Source organism: Zerene cesonia, unplaced genomic scaffold, assembly GCF_012273895.1.
Source record: "Zerene cesonia ecotype Mississippi unplaced genomic scaffold, Zerene_cesonia_1.1 Zces_u002, whole genome shotgun sequence".
In the NCBI taxonomy this organism is placed as follows: domain Eukaryota; kingdom Metazoa; phylum Arthropoda; class Insecta; order Lepidoptera; family Pieridae; genus Zerene; species Zerene cesonia.
The window spans coordinates 2,040,580-2,060,391 of NW_024045132.1; the positions used below are offsets into that span (position 1 = coordinate 2,040,580).

General features: G+C 32.1%; 1 protein-coding gene across 5 annotated transcripts in view; it reads left to right on the top strand.

The window, feature by feature from the left end:
- The window catches only part of LOC119838311 (fasciclin-1), a 59,381-nt gene that overhangs the window by 35,422 nt on the left and 4,147 nt on the right, over nucleotides 1-19,812 (top strand). Inside the window, exons 4-15 of one of the 5 annotated variants that reach the window (XM_038364186.1) lie at nucleotides 2,159-2,298; nucleotides 4,384-4,480; nucleotides 6,356-6,533; nucleotides 8,543-8,703; nucleotides 9,147-9,155; nucleotides 9,369-9,404; nucleotides 10,660-10,665; nucleotides 11,471-11,628; nucleotides 12,771-12,861; nucleotides 14,203-14,423; nucleotides 17,104-17,266; nucleotides 19,312-19,459. In XM_038364186.1, coding sequence (XP_038220114.1) covers nucleotides 2,159-2,298; nucleotides 4,384-4,480; nucleotides 6,356-6,533; nucleotides 8,543-8,703; nucleotides 9,147-9,155; nucleotides 9,369-9,404; nucleotides 10,660-10,665; nucleotides 11,471-11,628; nucleotides 12,771-12,861; nucleotides 14,203-14,423; nucleotides 17,104-17,266; nucleotides 19,312-19,459 — 1,408 coding nt within the window. The remainder of the gene's footprint in view (nucleotides 1-2,158; nucleotides 2,299-4,383; nucleotides 4,481-6,355; nucleotides 6,534-8,542; nucleotides 8,704-9,146; nucleotides 9,156-9,368; nucleotides 9,405-10,659; nucleotides 10,666-11,470; nucleotides 11,629-12,770; nucleotides 12,862-14,202; nucleotides 14,424-17,103; nucleotides 17,267-19,311; nucleotides 19,460-19,812) is intronic. The other 4 variants (XM_038364188.1, XM_038364187.1, XM_038364189.1 and 1 more) reach the window with 4 other exon arrangements.

The following is a 19,812-nucleotide window of genomic DNA, read 5'->3' on the forward strand; positions in this document are numbered from 1 at the left end:
GTAGTGGATTTAGACGCTTAATCGTACTTTACGATGTTTATTGTTCTAAAAAAGGTCTGTGCCGTCGTTATTCTCATTGAAATTATTTTTATTCTTTGAATATATTTTTATCATGCTCTGAGCATAAAGGAAATACGGAAGACTTTTAGCCACCCTTTGCCTTTGCGCTGGCTAAACTAATACAATAAATTTGGTGTAGTGTGTGAGGTAAATAAATAAATGTTACATAGTAACAGAAAAATAATACAGACGATTTATTTTTGTACAAACATGTTTTAGGTACATAATAGGTCGGGGCAAAGACTATTTTCATATTGTTCATACAAAGGAAAATATTGCTTTTAGGGATAATTTTTTATTTATGTATAATATGTGTCATGCATGCCATATATAATGTTAGTCAAACACTTACACTGACTTTGGTTATGAACTTATAAATTTATACCAGCACAGAAAATAATATTTTTAAAAGCCACCGAGAACTGTACCGAATATTTGTCAGAAGAAGTAATAAAGGCTGCACTCTAATATTTCCTGCATAGCTGTCTAGTCTTTGTAGAAATTTGACACTGTTGCCAAATTTTGTTCGTACGAAGACCGAAGATACTTTAAAGTAATATTAGTGACGAAAGCTGCTCAATCTCTAAAATATGGGTAGATTTGGTCTTATTATATTAAGGTAAGGTCTGTAATCGACTTTACGCCTCTACAAATGTTCATGGGCGGTGGTAGCGCTTACCATCAGGCGTCCCACCAGCTCCATTGCCGACTGTGACATAAAAAAAAAGGTTTATGAACATGGTTAGCAATATGTTAATTATTAACGATTTTGAATTAATTTCAAATATCATTGATAAGCTTTAATGATATTGTAAACTGACCTATGGAGGTATTCATACTATTCTTTTACCGGTACCGTAGATATGTACTGGTTACCGATAAATGCATTATGATTATTAGATACTGTCGATCCATTTTCCAGTTCAACGCTAACATAGATACAGTTTCATTCCATTATTTCAAGTGCCTTGTATAGTTATGATACGTATGTTTATAAGAAATACTTCTCATATATAAATACTTGTGTTCTACTTAATGTATATGTGATGGGCTAGAATAGGAATAATAATTTCATAAAGCTCGCAAATTCAATGCGTACACATTAGGGACTTTTTAAGGAGCAGTGCTTCCTTGTTTATTTTTTGGGTAACATTATTACTATTGAGTGAATCTATTTTAGTACCAGGAAAAATGACATGTAACGAGTTGGGAAGGTGTCACCCATTTAAAGATCAATATGCTATTGTACGATGGTGACGGTGGGAGTGATATTATCACTAGGTACTGTTCCGTCTAAATAAAATTCCGTGTTATATCTAACAGACGGACAGCCAAGTCTTATTAATAAAGTCCCGTTTTAACCGTCGGGTACGGAGCCCTAAAACTATATTATTTATGCTAATAGTGTTTGATTTTATTCTCAATTGAAAATATTTTATCAGAATATCGTTTATTTTGGTATAAAAACGTTCACAACACAATCTAGAGTAATAATTTGATAGGAAGTGTAATAAACAAACTTATGCAATTACAGCTGCAGCAGAAGCACAAATAGCACTAGCTTTGTGCCTTACTTTAGTACACTCAAATTGATTCACACAGGCTCATTATGCTTAATATGCACATTGCACTGCTTCCATACGAGTATGAACTTTCAACTGGGAAATTTTCTGCCCCCGTGAGGAATGTGTAAACATTGTTTGTAGGTATTATTGCAGACTCAAGATCCGCCTCTGCGATATACATGTAAAATTTTATCCCATTTGTTAACAGGTCCAAAAAAAAATATGTACCTTTAAGGTTTTTTTTTATATTTATACCTGTACCTGTCACCATCAAGTTGTAAAAAAGCTCGCCGACTAATCTATTTTTACATTCGAAAAATCTCGAATCTTCGAATAATATTTACAGTTTTGGTAACTATCATTCACTCTGTTAGTCAGAGAAAAGATTCATTATTTGGTGAAATTTTATAAAAGGTGTATGTAGAAGTTTACAGTTGTAATACGCTCAATATTGTCTCGTCTGTCGAACATCCCACTACCTTTAGAATTAAAAAAAAAATATTTAATTTAGAAAACCCAATTGTTTTATCCAGGTCCTCCACGTGATCGACCAAGTGCTGCAACCTCTGCTCCCTCATGGGCCGAGCTCCATCGGCTCTCCTGTTTACAATCCTAACGCATATCAGTTTCTGGAACATTCTGACGTATTCGATATTGGCCAACATCGTCTCAGGTAATTTCATACGGATTTTGTATTCTTACAGAAAAATATCGCTGAACTTATTTTCAATAGCATCAGAAAACTAAACTTTCTTTTCCGATCATAGCTTTAGTCTTAATCGGGTTTTATACTTGGATTTTTATAATTTGAATATTATGAAATTCTAAAAGCTGTTTTGAATATGAATGAATACATATTTTTTATGAATCACCTATATTAATACTAGTCTAGGAAGAGCAACGCCGGTAGCCAGTCCGCTGCTGCAAATCTCCTCACACAGTGACAGTGAGCTCATGAACATTTGCAGTGTCGTATACTCATTACGCCTATGCAAGGCGTAACTGCGTTTACAGAGGCTTCACATCTCTGTCAAAGGATTGACGACATTCAAAGATATAGGGTAAAAAAAGATAAATGAGAATGTTTATTTTTTTTTTACTTCGTCAATTAGTTAATATCATTACATAATAATATTAGAGCAACGGATCTAGAACACACTATTCTATCGATTTAAGAATTCTATTGATAAATTGCTGCTTGAAATCGATAATAATTTCTCTTGCATAAGATTACGTTCACTGCTTTCATTAAGTTAGGGTTGCAATCAAGCAAAATAGAAGTTTACTCAACCAGCTTTAACCAGGTACAATGTGCATGTGACGTTTGTTGCAATTCCACATTAAAAATATACAGTAAACTAATTTAAACTTGTATTTCAACTAGATGAACTGAATGATAAAACTATTTGCTGCTTTGAATAACAAGGCTCTGAATAAATGCCTTTCCAAGTAGTTCTAGACTCAGACTTCAGTCCAAGCAAATTGTGTCTTAGCAATTTTCATTTCACATTGCATTATGTTTATTTTTAACCAACTCCATGTTTTTATTTATAAAAATAACTAGGTCCCCTCGCGAATTCCTCGGCGATAAATTATAATTTTTTCCTAGTACGTATAACATAAAACAAATATCAATTATAATGTTGCGTTATGAAATTCAAACGACACATTGTGGCATTTGTCACTATACTTATACACATAATAAAATGGAGGATTACATAAATAGATAATTAATACTATCTATAATCCTATTAAACATAATATAAACCTACTAATTAGCCCGCTTAACAATAATTGATAACACCAACTTTCATTCGCCCAATTCATAATATTATTACGTAATAAGGATTCCGATGGATCTGGATATTAAATAAATACGTGATTTATAAAACGTTGTTGTTATAAAATGTACTCTATATATCCGTCAGCAATATTTTATTCGTGAATAAGATTGGATATTTATATTAAATTTGGAAAACATTGAACTGAGCGGAAAAGCGGAGTTACGACTGAGCAGATTGATCAAACTCAGCGCTATTATTAAGCTTACGGTGCTTATATTAAAATGTTCTATTTATTCTCTGGATATCTAATCAACATGGTGTTCTATTTAAATTAAAAATAATAAGGAATACAGTTATATTACAACCTCCATGATAACATAAATCTATTTTTAATCTAGTACAAATGAAACTGGCAGCTTACTCTATCTCTTGCAGTTTAAAAAAGGAATGTGTGAATAGAATGAGTTCAAAGAGTTTGCGGCTAACAATACGAATAGTAATATTTATTGTACATAATAGTTATAATTTTAATGTGATTTCAATGTGTATCAGTTGTTTTAGTTAATGTAATTATGTAATAAGTGTTGTAAAATATAAAAAGTATACTTTGACACTCATAACGTTCGTTTGTACACACTTAAATATATGATCTTTATTTTAAGCGCTAAGGAACCAAATTGTATAAACGGTAAAAATATGAAAAAAAGAACATTATTTATATCACATAATTGAAAATGTTCTTCGTTAATTTCTGTATAGTTCATAGTTGATACTTGGTTCCCTGCAATTTTTTTTAATAAATAAACATTATCTACAATTTTAAAGACAAAAAATTAAAGACTAAAGAGAAGAAGAAGAAATTAACAAATGTAAAAAAGTTCTTTTTACATTTGTTAATTGTATAACACATTTAAGTATTTTACATTTGGCAATTGTAAAATACTTAAATGTGTTATACTGTTTTTAATTTCTAGGTCATTCCGGCAGAAGGTTAACCAACTACAAAAGAAAGATGTGTTCAATGCTGATGGACGCCATACCTTTTTCATTCCTGTCGATGAGGGTTTTAAGGTATATACTATATTAATTATAAGCATTTCGCCCGTGGCTTCTCCCGTATAGTTACAAGAAATCACCATGGGAATGAGATGTTGCAGCCATTATAAACAGTAGTCTTTATTAGTCTCTAACCTCCTAACTGTCTTCTGCCACAAAAATCGTGTAATGTAATCTCTGGTTGGACGTAAAGATAGAAAACAGTCCAACATTTTCTCCAAACAATAAGTTAATGATTGTGCTATTATTTTCGTATTTTTAAACTTTTCAATTACATAGGCTGTGTAACAAATGTTAATACTTTTTGCATTGAGAGTATCTTAGAACGGGGGGCAAAGGTTTTTGTAAATGCTCTAGTGTAATTAATTTCAGAATAACAAGAAGTAAGAATATGAAAGACGTTTGAAAATGTTTAATAATCGAATCAAAAAATGTAGTTATTGTAATGATGAATTTCTTTTAAAACCTTAATTGTACTTAGCTAGTATTCAATTTTAGATTTTTTTTTCGTTTTTATAACGATAATTGCTGTTGCTCAGATAAAAAACTTTACTGTCTTAAATATTAATATTCAAAAGGGTGACATAGTGACCTTATTAAGTATAAAGTAGTTCATACATACATAAGAGATACTGAGCGATTCGAATTTCTAAGGATTTTTTGGATTATCTAATGGGAATCGACAAAGATTCGTTAGGATTTATTTTTCTTAAAAGAGTAAAGAATTGCTGGTATTTAATACTAATGTTAAATGCGTCGTTGTGTAAATTCTAATTGGAGACTCAAGTTTTTAAAACATCGTCAATTAAAAAATATGATATTCTCTTTATATATAAAATTCTCGTGTCACAATGTTAGTCTCTATACTCCTCCGAAACGGCTTGACCGATTCCTCTGAAATTTGGTAAGCATATTGGGTAGGTCTGAGAATCGGCTAACATCTATTTTTCATACCACTAAACGATAAGAGTAAGGCAGAACAGCGTTTGCCGGGTGCAGCTAGTATTATTATAAACGTTTGACATACATATACACCTCGTATAAAATTATACTGACAGCCGACAGACTCACTTTAATTAAAATTTATTATATCACACGCATTTTCATTGTCTAGGCTACAAAGGAAGCGTTTTCTGTAAATAGGTACAATTTATTTGAAGTTCGCTAACAAAACGGTCTTGATTCCATTTATAAATGATTTTAAGTGTTATTATGAAAACGTGCACGCGTAGGTTAAGTCTTAAAAATGCAGAGAACGAAAATACTTAAAAGATAAAAATAGGATGAGGTCGAAAACTGTTGTTTTTCAACATCCACGCGAATATTAAATCTCTTGAAGTGTAGTATCAAGCCAACGCAGTTTTAATGAAAGGTATTCCTACGCCACTATGCTGTGTGTATGTCACAGGATGATTTGATAATTCGAATGATCGCGAAAATTCTACGGATTTTGCGAAAACTAGACAACGGTGATTACATTTTTTAAATTTTCTAAGAAAAGTTAGGTTTATTTGGAAAAACGCGAGTTGCCTTAGTAACATTATGCATTCTTAACGCTGATTAGCTTGATTTTTGCGTGATAATAAATTGACATTTTAAAACGTCACGTTTTCAACCAATCAGAGGAGATGTTTGTTTGAAGCGCTCTAACCGACCAATCAGTGATCTTTTTCTTATACTAACTAACGATTTACAACCTTTGTAAACGTTGCAACCTTACTATAACGTTTTCGAAAACAACAACACCTCTTTTCAGTAAGATTGAAAAATGTAATCACCATTGTCTAATTATGTGTTTCTCAAGATCCCTTGAATTGTCAAATCATCCTACGACATGTACAGCACCACGCACGCGACGCGAACATTCGTGTGAATAGCTATCGTTTCCAGCCAACGACCCGCTCGGACCTCATAGACGGCAAAGTGGTTGACGGGCACGTGATCCCGCAACAAGTGCTCTTCACGCACGCGACCCCCGACGGCAAGGAGTTCGAGAGCCTCGCGTTCGGCGACAATGTCAAAGTGATCATATCCTTCACTACATCCATGAACGGCAAGGAGGAGCTCAGTAAGTTTGTGGGGAGCACACGCAATGTTTTATGTATTACATGTTACGTGTAGATTGTGTCGGAAACGGAGGTATGTGAAAACATGGACGATAATCGTGGATTAAGAATTTTATTAAAAATTACAGGTATAAATAACATTACATAGTACATATGTTAGATACATTAGGTCCTCCAGTTATTTATAAAAGTTTCCAAACGAACACGTTTTCAATTTTACAAAGAATCAAAACTACACAAAAGATTTATTTTCTAAAAGCGTCTTCCAACCAATGTTCCAGATTTAATAAAAAGGTGTGAATGGCGCTTGAAGATTTTTCTTCAAACTGTTAGTAGAGAATGAGATGACTTCAAGTTCATAAGGACTCTTTTTTACGAACATCAAAGAACTTGTATCATTCGTTTATTTGATTTCGTCCAATTAATCACAACGGTTCTGACTAGCACTCAGAAGTTTAATTAATAAATGCGTATTATATTTCCCTAGCGATAAAGAGAACAAATAATATGATATATAAGTGTCATATTATATTGTAGCTAGTATAATTAAAATCAAGTATTGTCACTACCTCGATATTATTTAGGCACTTAGGCAGGCTTGGTCTTTTTTTACATTCCACTTAAATATGAATAAACTTATTTTTTTATTTAAATTATGCATTTACTACATTGGTGCAAATGTTAATATGAGACTAAAAGAGTAAACGTATAAAATTACTTAAATACCAGGCGTTAGGTTTTCTGTTCAATGAGTTATCCTTACAAAATGTTCACCCATAATTTTAAATTAATAAATTTTCGATCAACGGAAGGATACAAACGATCATAGGGTATTAAAATTATTTTCTGCTTTATAACGCAAAAGTAAGTATTTTCCAATGAAATTCCAGCTTACTGAAGAACATTTCCTTTAAACCTTCCCTTACACTTGAGTCGACAAATCCGATAGGCGACTGATTCGCAACGTTTTATAAATTTTGCTTAGTTTGTTTTACCCACTTTAACATTTTGATCTACGGAAATAATAGTGGATTTACTAAAAAATCTTTTTACTTTAGTAACATTCTTATTGTACGGCGAATTTTCTTTTTGAAATCAATTACTAATTAATTAATAATTAAAAGGTGTTTAAATATTTCTGATTTCATCACTTCAACTTTACAAATAAAAACTAAAGACTCGAATATTTTAGAATATCTTATAAAAATATCAGTTATTAAGAAATTTTAGAGGCGAGAGTTCAAACAGCCACAGAAACATATCCCAAGTGAATATTTGATGTCCTCTCAAATAATATGAATGCAAGGTCTTTCGTGTAGAACGTTAAAATTTCCCTCCGACTTATTTCAGATTTTGTAATTTTTATATTGCGCTGAAATGCAAACAGCTCAGGATTTGAATAAATTACTTTACTCAGAAAATTAAAGTTTACATTTTATATTTCTAAATGCGGCAAACATTATCCCATTTGTATTATTGACATAAGCTCATTTAAATTAAAGTGTTTATGTTATTTAAAAACAACTTATTTGATCGTAAAAATATTTATATCTGTTATTTTATGGATGATGCTGAAAATTTGCTTGGAAAAGATTATTTGTTTCCAATTATAAGTATTATGTTTCCACTAACAAGACATTGCATATCTAGAAAACTATTTCGATTCCGTTAAGAACAACTGCATGTTACACACGCTTGAACATGTGACAAAAGCAGAAATCCAATTCTTGGAAGCACCTCGTCCCATTTTATCCCTGTCTAGAATTTTGTTTGGCTACAGAATTTTAATTTTAATGTCATAAAGACCGAGAAAGAAAGAAGAAAGATGTAAAATTTGCAGTCTGCAAAAGCTTACTATAGTTCACAAAATTATTTATTTTGATTTCTATTTGCGACTGATCTTCTTTATTAAAATCATTTATCAACGCTTGCATAATACTCATATTCATACAACAATTAGTGTGGAGTATGAAATCTTTATACAATTTCATGATTTGCGAGTATATTTCAGCGTATGTGAAGTCGAACACGGTAGCTGGCGACACGAAGCACAGCCGCGGGGTTGTGATGGCGGACATAGTGCGAGCCAACATTCCAGTCAAGAACGGAGTGGTGCATCTCATTCAGCGGCCTTTGATGGTCGTGGACACTACGGTCGTTGATTTCTTAAAGGTCAGTTTATAATTTGTTATTATTTTTAATTTACTGTTGTGTTTGAGAAAATAAATAAATGTAGTTTCTGCTGTGCGAGGAATTTCTATACTAAAATCAAATATTTTCAAAAGTAACTCCGCGTATCAGATTCCTTAATTATCTTTTCATTATTTTTATAAATTCGACATTTATTAAAAACTATAGAAAATATCTATACCGACCTAGGTACACCTTTGTTATTGAAACGCTTATACAAAATATGATAAATTTGTCTATGAATGTAGGAACTCTCGTTTTGTTCCATTGTATTAAATTACAAAGTTGTTCGTACAATTTAAAGAATCTTGTTATCGTTGTACTTAATTTAATTCTCGCTTAAAACGAGCGGTCTTCGAAAGTAATTGAATAACAAAGTTTTTGAAACCTGTCGTTACCTTTTGGCTTCATTATACGGAAACCAGGCTATGAAGGTAAAATGAACGATTCTTTACTTATTTTTCAATGTTCATTCTTGTTATGTCCTGTTATTTTTAATATTTCTTAAAAAAGCACGTTTTAAATTTGATTCGTGACTAACATTATACAATTAGTTGGCTATATTTAAAGCCAAGCCTATCGGTAACTTTAGTTCTGGCTTATGTAAGAGTGATAAGTCGTTTTGTTTGAAAAGTTGTCGTTTTTAGTCTGCATGTGACTCTGAGGAGCAAAATGAAACTTTGGTAAGCGGTTGAATGCTCAAACTGCTAAAGTTGCCCAGTAGGCACGTAGTTCAATAGATTTCGTACTCTCCCCGAAATAAGTACTTATAATTAATTACGTGTTCGTCTTACGATCCCAATAGTTTTATTCTTTACTTTTTACTTTTACTTGTTACACTATTACACTTTATCTTGTTTCAATCTTTTGTGGCGAAAAGGTAAGAGGTAAATGGTGACTGAATTATTAATTCATTTATTTAATCGTTCGTTCCAGTGTATTTTATATATAATGTGATTAAGAAAATGTTTAACAAAACTTTTATAAATTTCATTATTAACTTTAGAATTTTATAAACATTTAATGGTGCATTATAGTAATTCATATCACGGTAAATGGTAAATGTGTAACCACGGTATATTTTCACAATTTTATGTAATTCATCACTCATATTATCTACTTGCATACATAACACTTTTAAAGTCCTTTCCCTTTTATCATTTATTACACCCAGTATACGAGTACGTGACATGATTATAATGTGTTTCATCTAAAATAAACACTTAACTCACTGTGAAAATTTTATTGTATACTTATCAGGCGCATCAGCGCTACAACCAAATAAAATTATAAAACTTTATATAAAGAATAAAAAAGGTTTCAATAAGTAATTTGATGTTAAAATTATGAAGCGTGTATAATCTAAACTGGTGTTTCAATTTCACTTGTACTACCCGAGCTAGACAGACGTGAGACTGATAAATCCTGATAGAGCACGCCCTTGCTACTTTAAAGGTAGGGTTGCCATCCTTTAAAAGTAAGCTCTCGAACGAAAGCTTCCTCGAGAGCTTGGCCTCGGACTTGTCGAGAGGACTTAAGTACTTTCCAAGTATTTAAATGCACACGGGAAAATAAATTCATAGATAAATTTTTAGTCGATTAAATTTGAAATGCAAATGAAGAAGTTTTTACAATGACGTTCCCTTCGGTTTTAAATTCAATTAAATTCTGACAATTTAAAAAAAGAATGTCAAATTTATTTCAAATATTACATCAAGGCAAAAAATGTTACAGGTATCATTAATTTTTAAAAATAAATGGCAACCCTATTCTCGCCCTTTGAGTGCTTGGAAGAATTCACATAACATTTCGCAGTATATATGCTAAAATAGAACATATTGTTTTAGTATTATTGATACTTAAGAGCAGTAATAATACGAATTAAATTTTCATATGTTTACGCACACCCGTGGATCCTGCATGAATTATCAACTTTAGGGCATTGTAAGTATATTTTGCATGTTTAGCATATTTACACGTAGTATGTTAATTTTAACACAGGAATGTATATTGTATATGTAAAAGTTAAATGTGTACATATTTTATGATCCAAGCTCTATTCAAAGTTGAAAAGGAGTATTATAGTGAGTGCATAATATTTTTAACACGATTTTCCCTCCGTTGGTAATTAACGAATGAGCATAATGCTAATTCGCGCTAATTCAATTAGTTGGATACGGTACACATACGTTTACATTTTAGTTTAGAATTGTTTATATTTTGGAATTGACGCAAGTATTATAATTCGGAATGGAAGCAAGGTACGTACAAAATTTAATAATGCTTGTTCCTTTGAGTATGTGCATGTAATAATTATTTGATGATATATAATTGTTCTAACTATATACATGATGTATAACGTATTTTTAAACATTTGTATTACCGAATCTATATTTACAAGAAGGCAAACCATTTTAGGCAGACCTTGTCCCCGGTTTGACTTAATTTGTTTTTAGAATCATATGGATTGATATAAAATCCTGTTTAGTCGTACTTATTTAGTAAAAACCATATCGTTTCGCCTTTTACGTATTGTTTTTCTAACAAATAATCTCTCAGTTTTATTCTGAGTATAACACAATGATATTTAAAATATGTAAGCGTTTTACTGCATATTACGTAACCATGGTGTAACTACTGTTGAAATATACGCAAAAGCTTTGTTTAACGGCATATATTATAGTGGTTAAATAATACGTAAAAATTAAATAGTACGTACCAACATTGAATAATTCGGTTACTCGTTTAGGAAAAAGAAGACGGACCGCTGTGTAAATTTTACGAAGTCATCATGGACCTGGGGCCAAACAACCAGTTCCTGAACGAGTTGAACTTGGCCAAGGATATCACGCTTTTCGCTCCATCTAATGAAGCTTGGAATGAGAACAGCGTACAAAATATACTCAGGTATTTTTCTTTTGTTAAACAATCGAATTTTATCTAATCTCTTTTAAATACATGGTTATATATTTGACATTATAATTATACTAACGAGAAATATATAAGAAACACATTTAATTATATGTATACACTATTATGTAAATAAAAGTGAAGTTAGTGTGCAAAGAAAAATTATAAACCTATGTATTTCCCTACTTCAAATCTATGTAATTCTAGTTTCATTATTGATTAGATTATTTCACTATATACATAATTTCATTGTACTTATTCTAAATGTTTTATTACAAAAATGATACAATTAACAAATTTTCCATCCAACCCTACGGCACAATTTTTGAGCACAGATTATTCGTTATTCCGCTTTGCCAATCTAGTGACATAGTGAGTGAATCATGCACTGATTCTCGAATCCAATCACCATTCACGCTACAAATCCATTTAAAGGATCGATTCTTTTCTAATCATACGCGCCTCATCTTCGCTGATATGACTTAGTCTCATTCTGAACCATCGTCTAACGTGCCTATATGAAAATTTGATCAGGAAGCATGATTTCATATGATACTATCGCTTCAACATCGCTTCCATTAAAAAAGTCTGTATACATGTAGCCGAAGAGTGTAGACTTTTCTAATATTTGGATCGAAGAGCCACTAAACATTTTCTGGAAAAATATTGTTGAGAGTAGTAGAAATGTAGAAATGTTTATCATTAGTATATTAAAAAATAATTAAATAATAGGTGTTTGTAAATTTTTTTTTTTTTATGTCATAGCGGGTAACCGTTCGCCTGATGGCAAACGACCACCACCGCCCATGAACATTCGCAAAGGTAGTGCCTCTGCGAATGCGCTACATGCTTTTGTGGGTAAGGGAAAAGGAACGAATTCATGACAGGAAAGAAGGAATGGACTGGGACAGGTGAGGAATAGGAAATAGGCCTCCGGCTCCCCCACTCACCGTACGAAACACAGTGGCATGCCACTATTTCACGCCGGTTTTCTGTGGGGGTGTGGTACTTCCCCGGTGCGAGCTGGCCCAATTCGTGCCGAAGCGTGCTCGACTCCCACAATAAAAAAAATTGTAGTCTACTTAGTTTAGAGAGTCTGTTTTAAATGTGGTATTAAATATAAATTATCTTTCTAACAGAAACCACCAAAAGCTTCGAGAAATTTTAAGCTTGCATTTGGTTCGCGAGCGATTACCAATGGACGTCATAATCCATAACAACATGAATCAGGTGAGTGAATTTAATTAAATAGCGTTCATATTATATGACGTGCTGTGTTTATACGTTTAATGATCTTATTTAAATAATATGTAACTTACTTTAAGTTTTAAGTAATATATTATATTGATTTATATTTTTCTCATGAAAATAGATATGTTTTAGCAAGCATAAACTGTACTAAGATGATTTCCATGAGTAACATATTATGAGACAATAGATTAAAAATTTAACAATTTCTGATGTAGATAATTTTATTGTTCAACTAAGTGCCAATAAACAATTTATTTTCGATTTGCTGCTGACCGGAATAGCTCCCAGAAAATGTATGTTTTAGATCGTGGTGTTGTGGCTAATTATGTTTAAAATGTTTTGTTGAAGACTTGTATAAATTATTGTTGATTTCCCGATTATTATATGTTAAGACGAAACGTTATTCAATAACTTGACGGTTTATTATTTATTTTGTATTTAAAGAGCTAACATAGTATTACTTTTAACTTTTAATATAATATTTTTTCTTTAATAATAAACCGTTTTGAATTGATATCGTAATAAAGGAACGCAATGAGCATGTCTAATCGTTGTAAATTTGGGTGTATTGTTCATCTGTGTTGCACGTTCCATGTCCCACAGATCTGTACTGAATACATCAGGTTCTAGTTTGCATATATTGATTCAATCGAAGCATGAAATAGTATTTGTTAGAGAGACGGACATTGATGTTTTATTCTCAAACTCAATAGTAATAGTTTGTTTTGTTGATTAAAAAATGGTATTTTTATTAAAAAAATGAGAATAAATATGGATTCTTGATAGTATTCCAGTCATTATTATAATCAGCAGCCTATATTATATGTTCCCACTGCTGGGAAACAGGCCTCCTATGAGGGTTACAGTCATAATCCACCACGCTGGCGAAGTGCGGGTTGGCAGATGTCACATGTCTTTCAACTTGTAATTCTCAGATATGCCGGTTTCCTCACTATGTTTTTCTTCACTGTTTCGAGCAGTGGTGGTATAACCCCCATGCGGAGATAAATTAAATAATCTATTTATTTCCTGCACGCTCGCCTGGCTCCAACCGCCAACTTATTGATTGTTAAGTCCGCGGTTCTCGCCACTGAGCCACCGCTGCTTTTTAGCTGTCGAGTATTATTTAATAAAACAGAACGAACAGAATTAATTCCATCATAAAATCTGATCTTTCGATTCTTTAAAGTTGTTCAGTATTATCTCAAAAATGAACACAATCAATTCCACTATATAGTATTCCTTCAACCCGATCTTTATCACAATGCATGAGAATCAAACTGGAATATAAAAAGGAATCACGCCACCAATACCCGTCAGATCTACCAAGCGCCAACCGCGCTGCCGCGCAAGTACCTATACTTCAACGTGGTGGAGTCGCGCAGCAACCAGACGCTGACGGTGGAGGGCGGCGGCGTGAACGCGACCGTCACGCAGCCGAACGTCGCCGCGACCAACGGGTTCGTGCACATCATCGACCGCGTGCTCGGCGTGCCCTACACCACCGTCTTCGATAAGATGAAGACGGATCCGATGCTCAAGTTAGTCGCCCCACTGATCCAACTGTTTTGCCTTCAAACGTTCTAGATTCGCACATCACCTTTTAACAAGTATCTGTTAACCGTAAGGCCGAAGGAAATGGAACGTTTAGCCGCGATAAAAAAACCTATGTCACTTTCTAGTTCTTTAACAGTTCTCAGACATACAAATTATAGCACAAAACCGCTCTCTTGTCACGGTCACTTAAATTAGTAGGTATAATAATAGTACATTTTTTGAGAAACTACAATAATATAAAACATGACTACCAAGCGGAGCTGGGCAGTAATACAATAAAAGGTAAATACTAATTTTAGGTATTTTTCTTGACTTTACAAACATCATTTTATTCAATTTGTAAAGACAATGTTTAACCAGGAGCGTTATGTAACTAGGTATTGCTTCAAAGGCACCATAGACCTTTTTAAATGAGAAAGTATGTTAGTCTTCACGTAGACTTAGTTTAGGCTTTTTACGGAGACAAAATATTAAATGTTAACGACGTCTCGGAATATGCCAACTTTCTTTTTACGAAAATATATATTATAAGGACGGAGATAAAATAATAGTACACATTGTAACTTTTACTTCATAGATAAATATTAAGAGTTAAATTATGTAATATTTTAGGAAGCCTAATGAAAATTTAAGATACGTATTAGAATTACTAACTAACTTTTAATCAAAGTTATACTTGGTACTGTTATTTCTTATTGGAGCTACATTGTAGAATTTAAAATCAACCACAAACTTTATATTCTTGATCGATTTGAAGTTTTTTTTTTCAAAATAAATATTTTTATAGTATTAGAGCTGTTAATAGGTTTGATTTAGTGCCCTCTATGAAATAGTGATTCAGTTTCACCTTTGTTTACATATTATTGCAATATAAGGTTTATTTTATCTCGATACATAGAACCATAGATAATATAAGACTATTTTAGCAAAAATTCTACTAATAGAACTATTCAAACTTTATAAAGTAATTTTGTAAATGCATAAAAGCAATCCTTGCATTGTTCGAAATCAAATAAGAAATCCTACATCTACATATATTTTAAAGTAGTTGTAATAAAACCAAACGATTTTAGTCATTCAACTGCATTGTTTCGATTCAATTCTATTTTATAGAATTTGAACTGTTTATTGATTCCATCGCAATCGGTATAAGCATGCAAGCGTAATAATACTTGAACTGTTTTTTATACAGACACGAATAATATGAACTGTATTCACAGCGTTGGTTTTGTGAACTTTATACGACTTTCATACATTTGTATGCTGGACGTAAAACTAATTGAGGAATATTATTTTGAAAGCTTTTTATAGGATAAGAAGGTAAACAGACGTCTGTCATTAAAACATAATTCCCTAGAAGTTTTGTCTGAAATTTATTAAAGACGTGAAAATGAAAGACACTTTGTGCTACTAAATTATCTTATTTATACCGTAATATAAATACATTACAAAACCAGAAATAAATGTAATTCTGTCCAGTATGATACGAAAATTACAAACATTAATTTTATTTTATTTTACGTACATTTCGGCTGAAAATAAACAATAATGTATTCGATGAAAAGTAAAACCATCGTTGAAACAATATTTATTTTGAATGCAGAATATCAATAATAAATAGAAATTAACAATTCTCTTTATTCATTCAAATCGAACTTTTCGATAATTTTTTCAACGAATTTTCCAAAAACGACTCTCGACTGAATGACTTCGATTTTTTTTTATGACTCAATGTAGTCTTTCAACCGATCAACGTGTTTCATTTTGTGTTTGATAGGAAATTTTTGTCATTATCAAATCATCACTGTTAGAATTTGGATGGATACTTCTCCCTAGAGACGTCGGTGGCGCCTTTTTTATAAAAATGCCATATAAAACTAAAAATTAAATTTATACTTAAATTTTAGTTTTGTGGCATTGAAATGCTTTAAAAATGAGAAATCTTTAAATATAATGCATCGAATGTATTTTCCGATATGATGCACACACACAAAACATATACACTAGGGGTGTTTCAGAAATTAAAAAAAATTGTTTTAATTCAAAAGGAAAGTCTTTATAATTGACAATTTTACTGGAGTCCGTCGTGTATTTTGTATCTTAAACTACCAATGTATCTACTGTAAATTATATTAAAATTCCTTTTTGTTGAATGGTTATTCATAAAATACTATTGGGTCACTAAATAAGTATCGTTTTTCCGATTTTACTACTCCTTTAGCAGTTAAATTACCCAACTGCGCCTAATAGGAATATTTTTTTAACATTGTTTCCTTATCATTAGTCGTTGAATATGGTAGTGAAAGCAGCTATTTGGATATTTACCTTGAATGAAAACTCAAATAAATTCCAACCACGTCTATGGGATTTAGTCAACCTCTTGGTGCCGATCTGGATATAGGTAGTTTTATAGTGACATTGTGACCTGTACGAAACCTAGCTTATTTATACGTTACAGGTTACGTTAGTTCACGATTTTCCAGAAGAAACCTTTAGAACGTTTATTATGTATGGCGTTGACAGGTTTTAATCATTATCGTATGTTGTGCTTAATTATATGAGTTGAGAAGTTTCCATTTCATAAAGTTCCAATGATGACTGGTTTATTAACATGCACATTGGCTATTACTATTACTCCAAATAATCGTAATAACTTTATTCTAGTATAACTTACAACCTTGGCAAGCGGCAGATGTTCAACCACCAGCTGAACGACTTGGAGCATCGTTACACATACTTCGTGCCACGGGATCACGCTTGGCTCAAATTCCAAATTAAACACCCATCAGCGTACAATGCACTGTTTAAAGAAGATTTCGGTTACTACGTAAGTATAATGATCTTGAAATTAAAATTTCTATCTATCCTAATTATGTTTCATTAAAGTGGACATTTAAATTTAATGTAATTTCTAAAAAGGCCCAACTAAAAATGCTAATAATTCGATTATGAAAGTTATAACAATATCCCTTAAACAAACTAGAACCTAAATCAACGATTGAATTCCCTTGAAATACAAAGATCCAATTTTCATGAAAATTACACAATGTTAATTGCTATCATTTATATTAAGGCTATAGGCCTGCGCAAATTAGTTGATTAAATGTTTACGCATTTTATTGCTATCAATATTATAGATTCAAACATTAATTTTATATTTTGAAATGTTTCGCATTTATCTTAAAACATATAACTTATGAGATTTTATTAATGTACCTATATAGTATAAAGATGATTAGAATTTTAGACATACATTCAACAAAACAGAGAGTATTTTGAACAACCGAAGACGCTGTTTATTAATTTAATTTTAAGTGGAAGAGAACGCCACTGTCTTGGGACGCTAACAACCTGCTACAGGAAAATTAGCTCGTGAGACAAAAATATACGTACATTTTAATTACGCTCTATCAGGTTTAAAACTTAACATACTAATATTATATTTAGCGCATAAACGAAATGTATTAAGCATTCAATTTTGTTTATTGAATCGTGTTACCACTTATTAAATAACATTTTTCTTAGTACAGGACTTTTCTTTAGGACCGAAAATGACTTGTCGTTTAATTCTGCGTAATTTTATATAGTCTATTATATATTGGAAGAAATATAATAGTTTAGTATTTAGCAAGCCAGATAAAAAATGGTGGACGGACGGACAATATTGCAAACAATATTGTCCGTCCGTCCAAAGGAATGCATAATAGTCCGCTCTGACTGAAGCTCTGACCGTAAAGAACTTAAATTTATATAACCACCAAGTTTTATGAAGTTACCTTTTATCAATACTATATTCTGTTTTATTTCCAAGAAATTTCTTTCAGGCTTTTTTGAAATTCATAGGTTTATTTATCCGTACTGGTTTTCTGTAATAAAATACTGTGCCGTATCTTGATTAAGTGGTCTCCAATACATAGAGAAATTGTGGACAGATTAAATATGTAGATCAAGAAACTACCTAATGAAAATATACTACTACCGGATGAAAATATACATTTTTTATGTTTACATATAAATGATATGATATACCTTTCCTATACATCATTTACTCAATTTACCTCATTCCTTAAATTTAAATTTGAATTAAACGACGTAAAATGTGTACAGATTACCGCATTTATGAATTCACACGTAGGTACATTACAAAACAGCGTTAATGAATGCGGGCTATCGAGAAGCGAGATGGAAAGTTCGGCATTATGAACTGTTTCAGAGTTTCGGGCTTTTAATAATTTTCGGAATTCTGATACGCACCCGAGCCGACACGTCCCATTTATTTAATCGACTTAAATTTATGTAGCTATCCGTTTAATGTTTCTACCTCTTCATTTTCCAATGTCATAATTGTAATACTTTGATGATAATTTCCGTCGCAGATGTATTAAATGTACATAATGATGTAACTTATAATGAGTAAGAAATTGTGACATTCATTAAATAATTCATATAACAAAGCATTTTCGTCTGATTACATATTCTATTTTAATTAATTGTTAGAATCTCAACGGGACTGACTCAATATGAATGTCTGTGATTTGACAACTAATTATATAAAGTCAGCGGTACATTAATAACATGCAACCTATGTTAACTTAACCGAATAAAACAACAGTCGGGGTCGTCTAGAATCACAGGACATTTATAACGTCCAACATTTTCTCCCTTATATCAACATCTTTACCGTCTCCACAGTACCTACAGTTTTCAATTATTTACATTGATTACGTCCAACTTATCTTGACATCTTAATTCAAATATATTATATTATTTATATTCAATAAAAATATTGTTAAAATTAAAAAAATGCATAGTGTACACCAAAATACTAGCCCGTACTCCGAACGCCTTACAAACGTTCCATCCGTTGCGCAGACGCAGCAGATCCTGGAGCGGCATTTGATCCGCGCGGGGCGCGCCTACACGGTGTCGGACATGAAGCTGCTCGCCAACGAGACGCACCCGCTCGTGCTGCCGACCGCGCGCGACCCGCTGCGCCTGCGCGTCAAGGAGTCCGACAAGAGTGAGTACACGCCTTACTGCACGCGCTGCACGGTACACACTATACAGTACACGATACACGATATATGGTACATGGTACACGGTACACACTACACGGTACGGTTTGTTTCATCTATGTCTTTTTTTATATGTTTGTGTGCAATAAAGTATGAAATAAATAAATAAATAATACACGGTACATGGTATTTAATTTAATTATTTATTTGTAATAACTAGATAACTTAGATCAATTTATGTTAGTAAATGGCTTTAATTTTATGTAAGTAAATTATCAATTGACACATACACATAACGAACTTCTTGAAGTGTGTGCGTTGAGTGACTCGCGTTGGGAGTTTGGGAAATATGATGAGA